The 8,364-nt window shown below is 32.8% G+C and overlaps 1 protein-coding gene across 1 annotated transcript; it reads left to right on the top strand.

Annotated features, from left to right (window-relative positions):
* Positions 1–1,955: 1,955 nt before the first annotated feature.
* On the top strand, positions 1,956–7,730 carry LOC143621011 (putative protein phosphatase 2C 12). Its single transcript, XM_077092549.1, has 9 exons — positions 1,956–2,147; positions 2,252–2,423; positions 3,513–3,666; positions 3,758–3,821; positions 4,308–4,415; positions 4,523–4,648; positions 5,572–5,816; positions 6,653–6,858; positions 7,396–7,730. Exons 1-9 carry the CDS (start codon positions 1,956–1,958, stop codon positions 7,422–7,424), a joined length of 1,296 nt encoding a protein of 431 aa, XP_076948664.1. The 3' UTR covers positions 7,425–7,730.
* Positions 7,731–8,364: the final 634 nt, after the last annotated feature.

The raw sequence follows: 8,364 nt of genomic DNA, 5'->3' as shown, positions 1-8,364 counted from the left end.
TGACACCTCTTAGAAGATATTAAAATACCCCTATATTTAATACTTTTATATATTTTTTTTTCTTTTTTATTATAAAAGAAGTCAAAACCAAACGATACGTTGATAAAGAAAATAGGAAAAGAAAAACTAAATGAATCCAGAGGAGAGAGAGAGTGAGGGTGAAGTGATGGGCACGTGGTAGTTGTTGATTTTGTGATGCCTAAGGTAAGTTTTAAATCATTATTTAATAATCAGAAACTTTTCTTAAGTGGGTCAAATTCGTATTTATAGTACTTTATACTTTATTTAATAAAACAACAAAAAGTATAATACTCCATAAATTAATTCTTAAAAGTATTTTAAAAACAATATTAGCTTAAACAGTTTAGAAAAAAGAAGGGGTTAGGAAAATTATGAATCAAACTACTAATTGTGGCTATACAAAATGGCACACTAAACCGTTAAAACGGGTTGGTTTATTTTACCGTGTATATTTTTTTCTAATCATTTGCTTGTGTTGTAGCTTTTATAATTCTTTTCTAAATATATAATACTCTCTCCGTCCCATTATAAGTGTTTTAGTTTGACTTTTTATGTCTTTTTTTTGCAACATTGACCGTAAATATTTTTATTCGTGTCATATAATACTTGATGAAAATTATATCAATGTAAAATACATTTAAAACCCAATCCATTCAATATATTTTACATCAAGTATTATATAACAAAACAAAAATATTGTCGATCAAAGTTAAACAAGAAAGACTTGAAAAGTTAAACTATGACACTTATAATAAGACGGAATTATGAATAATATAAATAAGTACATCGTGAATCATAAAACACAAAATCACGAGTTTAAATCTTAAAATTGACAACAATTATTTATGATAAACTGTAAGTTGTCATGATTTAAATTCAATACTTTTCATGTGAATAAGAGTATTTACCAACTTCGCAAACACAATATTGATTTTGTAATTTTGGATATATAAACTAAATACACATCAAATCATTTAATCCCGATTACTTTAAAAAGTTTTTTTTATTATTTCTTTGAACGATTATTTAGATTGTTAGTGGGCAGTAACCCATCTGATTGTCTTCATTCCATCATGAGAAGAAAACAAAACACACGTGAGAAAACTCATTGGACAAAACTGAAATCCTTTATTTTTAATTACATGTGAAACTTGAACCCTAAACCACTTAGACCGGGTATCATTGGGTTAATTTTTTTAGAATGACGACTTTCTTATTTTTTAAGCCACCACACTCTTCAATTTGAGAGTCTTGTTGCCTCACTCTGGCCAAATATTGTTGTCATAACCGGGCTCACGTTGGCTTCAAAGTTTGGCTTGACCGTTCTTTCGAGAAACTATGCCGCCGATTGCAACTTGACAATCGTTGTGCCACCACGAGAATAAAAGTCTCTGGCGGTGAGACAATAACCCGGGTGAACTCAAGATTCGAACTGATAATCTTGCACGATCTAACTAAAATCATTCACTGCAAATATCCAACCAAAGTGCCACTAACGGAGGATCACACAAGCCATATTATCTTTAATTTTGTTGTAAGAAAACAATATATATTTATTTAAAAGTGATAAGATACATAAGTCACGGCAAAAGGCAAGGTTCTTCCTAAAGTCCAAAACCCTAGAAGACGAAAAAAAGGAAAACGTAGAGGAAAACAGTTAAAGACACCTCAGACAGGAGACACGCGCTTTGTATGTATGGACATGTCAGCACATCACCAAGACAACCCAAATATCACACACCTATCTATCTATCTATCTATTAAGTATAATTTACATACGTCATATTCATACCACCACCCCCTTTCTTCGGTATGTATGTATGTAACTAACTTCTTCATTCCTTATATTATAATCATCCACATTTTCAATCAACTTCGATCGATATGTTTTAAATTTCAGGTTTCTGATGTTGAATTTATAAATCAATCTGGATATGTTGTGCAATAATAGGAGTGAGCACGTGCCGTTATCGGTCCTGTTGAAGCGTGAGTTGGTCAACCAGAAGGCCGATAGGCCAGAGATTGTTAGTGGCGAGGCCAATCAGTCTAAAAAGGGGGAGGATTTCGCTTTGGTTAAAACCGAATGCGTGGGAGATGCTGTTGTTACTTCTTTTTCCGTCTTCGCGGTATGTATGCCCTTGGTATTTCATGTTAACCTGCGTCTTGATTGTTTGCTTAATTTCATTAAGATGACTAAATTAGGGTTTTCTTGTTGTGTTGTGCTGTCTAGATATTTGATGGACATAATGGATCTGCCGCCGCTATTTATACCAAGGACAATCTGTTGAACAATGTCTTGTGTGCGATTCCCCCTGATCTTAACCCTGATGAATGGGTGGCGGCCTTGCCGCGGGCTTTGGTGGCAGGATTTGTGAAAACTGATAAAGATTTTCAGGAGAAAGGTATTTGCGACTTTCTTAACTATTTTTTTTTAAGAAATAGGGTGTGTTGGATGGCTCTGAATACATCAGTGTGGTAATAATATAGCAGGCCCGTCATAGGTCTTCATTGTTATTGTCTAGTATGGACATTATATTATGTGTGCACAAGTGCGTGTGTATATATATGTCTGCGCGCAGAGGCGTAAACTTGGTAAGAAAGACCAAGATCATGTTAAAGCATGTAACTACTTGTATTGATTTATTGCACTTTAAGTTAGAATTGAGTCACGGTGAATGGAGCTGTAAGCTTGCCTTATTGACACCCAGGCATTTCAAGTTCTATCATGGAAACAACCTTCTTTACACTTCAACAGCCAATGTTTGAAGCTTTTAATCTTTAGTGTTAAAGAAACATTTTTTGATATTTACTAATTAGGTCACGGTTTCTTCACGAAACACACTTCTATTTACTTTTCATAACTTATTTGGAGAAAAATAGTTTCCAAATTTTTTGTAAGCCTTCTTAACGTGGCATACACGTTGATAGATCACCTTTTCCAAAATAGGATTATGTTTCAAGCATAAATATGAAAAAAAAGTTGTAAAGTTCATGTTCATTGAAGGTTATTTTCTATACGAAACCTTTTTGCTTGCTTGTGGATTACAAAAACAGATCATTTGAGGAAAAGTAATTAAAAGAGGGGGTATCATAGAAATCATCCTTTGAAGGCAAAGTATTATTCTATAGAACTCTTGAGATTCTATACTACCCCGAACGGTGAAAGTACTATTCTTTTCAACTGTTACTGGTCGTGTGGAGATTGGGTATTACTCAACTCTGTATGATTATGATCATTTTCCCGAATTGAAAAAAGAAGACATAAAAGACGTAACTCAGTGCATCGAAAACCTTCCATAAATAACACAGGGTTGTTGTTGGTGCTTGATGAATTCTTGTATCATTGCAGTATAACATACTATATATGTTAATAAATGTAATAATAACTGTAGCATATGGCCCGAATTTTCATTTCCCTCTTTAGTATCTTTATGCTAGTAAAATATGTGTGCATACATGTGTACTAAAATTTATACATGTTGTCTTTACAGGTCAAAGGTCAGGGACAACTGTCACCTTTGTAATAATCGATGGATCAATTGTGACGGTAGCATCAGTTGGGGATTCCCGCTGCATTCTTGAATCTGCTGATGGGGCAATATATTATCTTTCAGCAGATCACAGACTTGACTCCAATGAGGAAGAGTAAGTCATTGTGTTTTTTGGATCGGATATATTTTATTATATCTTCATTCATTATTTATATATTTATTTATCTATTTTGTTTGTTTGGCAGGAGGGAACGTGTAACTGCAAGTGGCGGTGAGGTTGGTCGGCTTAATACTGGTGGTGGTACCGAGGTATCTTATGTTTTTTCCAATACTTGTTGTGATATTGGGTTTTTAGTCTAAATGGGTTCAGGTCAGTTTCGAGTTCGAATTCTTGAACCCGTGTAGTTAAACGTGTCCTGTTCCGGTCGACCTGTCAGATTTGAGGTTGATTCGTTAACTCATTTGTTTTCATTATTTAAAAGAAATATGTTTTATGTCATAACTTAAACTGATTGGGCATATAATGCTAAAATTTAAAAGATAAAAGGAACAATAAGCATCAAGTTTTATAATTAAAATGTTATGTTATAAACATTTTTTTTTGTTGTAAATTTGTAATTTCAGTGCATTAATATGTAAAATATAAAATAAAACTATTACATATATGTCTTCTTCTTGGTGTTTTTTTGGTAGGCTATTTAAACTTTTTCAACATGTTCAGATTGAAATATCAATTACAAAACAAAGAAAGTACGTAAAGTTTTATTTATGAAAACGTTACTTTTTTGTTTCCAGATTGGGCCTTTGAGATGTTGGCCGGGGGGCTTATGCCTTTCTCGTTCCATTGGAGATCGGGATGTTGGGGAGTTTATCGTTCCCGTTCCTTACGTTAAGCAAGTGAAGGTTAGTTTCTCATCTTGCTGCTTTAAGATCACAATATTCTATATTAAATGATGTAAACTGCTTTAACCCATTACCCAATCCGACCCGAAACGTTTTGTTATCTGCAGCTATCTTCTGCTGGTGGGAGGCTTATTATCTCAAGTGATGGCGTGTGGGACTCTCTTTCTGCAGAAGAGGCTCTCGAGTGCAGTCGTGGTTTGGCACCCGAAGCAGCCGCAGCACAAATCGTTAAAGTATGCAAATTGAATTATTGGAATTATCTGAATGATTATTATTGCCGTTTTTGGAAACGGTTCGGTTTCCGTTTTTGGTTTGTTTTGCTTTTACCATTTGGGCTTGAAATTTTTGACGTGAAAGTAATATTTGACCTAAATAATGTATTTAGACTGGAATCTTTTTACTAATTAATGATTAATTCATTTAATTCTTATAAATTGCCTAAAAATCCAATTTAAAAGGAAAACCAGACACCCTGTCTGCTTTTAGTTTCATGCAACTGAAACTGAACTGAGTATTCAGTTTTAACGAACACATAAAACCAAGCGTCGGTTTTTTTAGATTCGGTTATTTTGGTTTTAATTTCATGCAAAACCGAACCGGACATTCGGTTTTTACGAAAACATAGAGCCAACCATCGTTCTTGTTTGGGTTTGGTTATTTCGGTTGTAATTTAATGCAAAGCCGAAACTAAATCCAATATTCAGTTTTTATGAAAACATGAAACCAGTAGTTGATTTTTTTTTGGCTTCGGTTATTTCATTTTTGTAATTTCATGCAAAACCTAAACGGAACCTAATATTTGGTTTTCACGAAAACATAAAACCACCCGTGGGTATTTGTTTTTGTTTGGGTCTTTCGATTCAATTTTATGCAAAACCGAAACTGAGCCTAATATCATGTTAACAGAAAACCAACCATGGGTTTCTGTTTGGGCTTGGTTATTTCGTTTTAATTTTAAGCAAAACGTAACCGAACCAGATATTAGGTTTTTACGAAAACATAAAACCAACTGTTGTTTTATGTTTGGGTTTGGTTTGGTTGGTTTCGATTATATTGGTTACAGATCTTTTTTTTTCACGCACACCTCAATATATACAGATGAGAAACTCAAGAAAAGACTATATACAAGTAAACCCCTAATAAATACAATGTACAGGAAGCTGTACAATTGAAAGGATTGCGTGATGATACAACGTGCATTGTGATTGATGTATTACCTCCTGAAAAGACAAATCCGCCCTTGCAACCACCAAAGAAGACAGGTAAGCGTGTATTCAAGGCCATGTTCAGGAAAAGGAGTACAGAGTTGCCACCCAAGCTTGATGGTGAAGAAGAAGGGTACTTTGACCCGGATTTGGTGGAGGAGTTATTTGAGGAAGGATCCGCTATGCTTTCAGAACGGTAGGTATACATTTAGGGGTGTAAATGAGCCGAGCTGCTCGTGAGCTGCTTGAGATTGGCTCGCTAAGCTTTAAAACTAGCCGAGGTTAAACAAGTTCGATGCTGTTATATCGAGCTTGACTAGGCTCGCTAACCTAAACGATCCTGCTATATATATATATATATATATATATATATAAATTTATTTTACATAATATTAAAATTATGATAATCATAGCTAAATATTATGGGTTTTATATGTGTGTGTATCATTTTATTTATTTATTTTATAAGTTTACTATTATTTGAGGGTAGTTTTGTCAGTTATTATATCTAATTTTATGATTATGCATATGTAAATTGGTTATGCAGATGTATGTAATTTGGTTAGTACACATAAGTAAACTTTTGATTGCATATATGTGAACCCAAACTTACATATAATAAATAAATAAATAAATAAATAAATAAAGTGATTGGTTGATGGAGTTCTTAAATTTTGGAGTTCTGAAGAGATCCAAACCCTATATATTTATAAATTTATAGTCACACACATATATAAATATTTACATATATAAATAAAGTAATATTTTTTTTCTGAAAGGCTATAAATTAAGTAATTAAATACTTAATAAATAATAAACAAGTCGAGCCCATGCTAAGCTTGAACTTTAGACATAGAGCTTGAGCTCTTGTAAATTAAACAAGCTGAGCTCGAGTGTAGGCAAGCCCAGGCTCGGTTTGGCTCATATCCACCCCTAGTTATAATATGCAAATATATCTCATATTGTTTAATATTCTTTATAATTTTTTATTAGCACACGGGTTTGACTCGTTTTATTTTCTGTGGTTTACAGGTTAGATACCAAATACCCGCTCAGTAATATTTTCAGGCTGTTCATTTGTGCGGTGTGTCAAATTGAAATGAAACCCGGGGAAGGGATTTCTATACACCATGGTTCGGGTGATACACGGGGAAAGTTAAGGCCCTGGGATGGTCCTTTTCTTTGTGTTAGCTGCCAACATAAGCGAGACGCCATGGAAGGGAAAATGCCATCCACAAGTAATATTTATTTTCTGTTTTCTTTGTTCTTAAGAGATCACAAAATGGGCGGGTCGGTTGGGTAGGTTCTCAAAGTGGTAACTTTCAGTGCCACTATAAACAGTTTCGGTTGGCTTGCAAACGCGCTTTTGCCCATTTTGTTATACTTTTTTTAAGTAATTAATGCTTAAAATCTGGTAACTGTTTATTACAATAATAATCTGGTTTTTCTTAAGCACTTTTACCCAAACAAAAACATGACAGTTTTGTACCGAAAAAAAAAAAGATTTAACCAAATTCATTATTGTGTACTAAGTTTGTTTCGGCCCAAAAATTGAAGTCCAGATAGCTAAACCCTTAGTTTTGAATGGTAAAAAACTCAAACCGAATTTTTGTTTTTTGGTTTGGTTTGAGCCCAAAACCGAGCCGTACACATCCCTAGTAGAAAGTATCACATGCAGTGTTCTTTAATGTATTTATCATCTAACCATCTATCAATCAATCAATCAATCAATCAATCTATCATCTAATCATCTCTGCATGATATATTGTTGTCAGATGCGCGATACAGTAGCGAAAGTGATTAATGTCACATTGGTACCCAGCAAATACTTACAGGTGTTTATTAGCAAAATAGCATAATATATTTGAAGGCCATAAAGACTGTCAAGATATGTTCGTTATCTGTCTCAAAGGCATTGACTTTTGACTTTTGATTTTTTTTTTAAAGTCTTTTAAGCTTGTGCCAAGATTGTTGGTTCATCAAGATCTTTCTCTTTATTCCCCTTAAAACATCAGATTAGTATTGTAATCTGTAGCTATAATTTATTCTGAATGATCCTGAATAGCATTGCATAGATCTAGCATTGACTGTTACATTTTAACAAAAATTTCTAGTCTTTTATATCTTTGGAATCATTTATAAGTCTGTAGCAATATTATATATTCCTACTAAAAGTTACATTCTTGTCATTGTGCAATATTCAGTTTTCATGGTATTGTATATGAGGGTGTAAAGTGTAAACGACCCAGGCCCAAGCTTGAGTTTGGCTCCATTGGAAAACTCTGTCTAAAACTTATGCTCAACACGTTTATTTTTTTAAAAAGTTAATTGTTTTATTTATATATGTAGTTATTTTTCTGTATCTTTATAGATTTCATATTATTATTATTATTTACTTGGTTTAACAAAATCTTTTATATTATAATATTCATTATGCAGTTATATATTGATCATATAAATTGATATATTTGTATATAAATATTACTAGTTTTTATCCCCCGTATTACGGGGATGTTTTATATTGTTTGTTCTAATATTTATTTATTTTGTTAATTTATATTTTTTTTTATTGTATGAAAGTTAATAATATACTTATAGTTTAATGATAAATTGTTTCACAAATAAATGAGATGTTATAACCTGTTTTAAAAGCTATATGGTTTTAATGAGACCCAAGTCTTGTTTATTTTTTTACTATGAAATTGGTTTTTTAATTATAAATAATATTTATGAAAGTTAATAAT

Source organism: Bidens hawaiensis, unplaced genomic scaffold (genome assembly GCF_021521415.1).
Source record: "Bidens hawaiensis isolate Kalapana, Puna unplaced genomic scaffold, B.hawaiensis_p1.1 tig00002759_1, whole genome shotgun sequence".
Classification (NCBI taxonomy): domain Eukaryota; kingdom Viridiplantae; phylum Streptophyta; class Magnoliopsida; order Asterales; family Asteraceae; genus Bidens; species Bidens hawaiensis.
Note: the sequence above shows the minus strand (reverse complement) of the source record. Positions and strands in the feature narration are given on the sequence as shown.

Bases quoted from the DNA above. Each gene is read 5' to 3' on its own strand.
- LOC143621011 (XM_077092549.1), top strand. From the start codon at position 1,956: ATGTTGTGCAATAATAGGAGTGAGCACGTGCCGTTATCGGTCCTGTTG. The intron at 2,148-2,251 runs GTATGTATGCCC...TGTGCTGTCTAG, and splicing joins CTTCTTTTTCCGTCTTCGCG to ATATTTGATGGACATAATGG. The intron at 3,667-3,757 runs GTAAGTCATTGT...TTTGTTTGGCAG, and splicing joins CTTGACTCCAATGAGGAAGA to GAGGGAACGTGTAACTGCAA.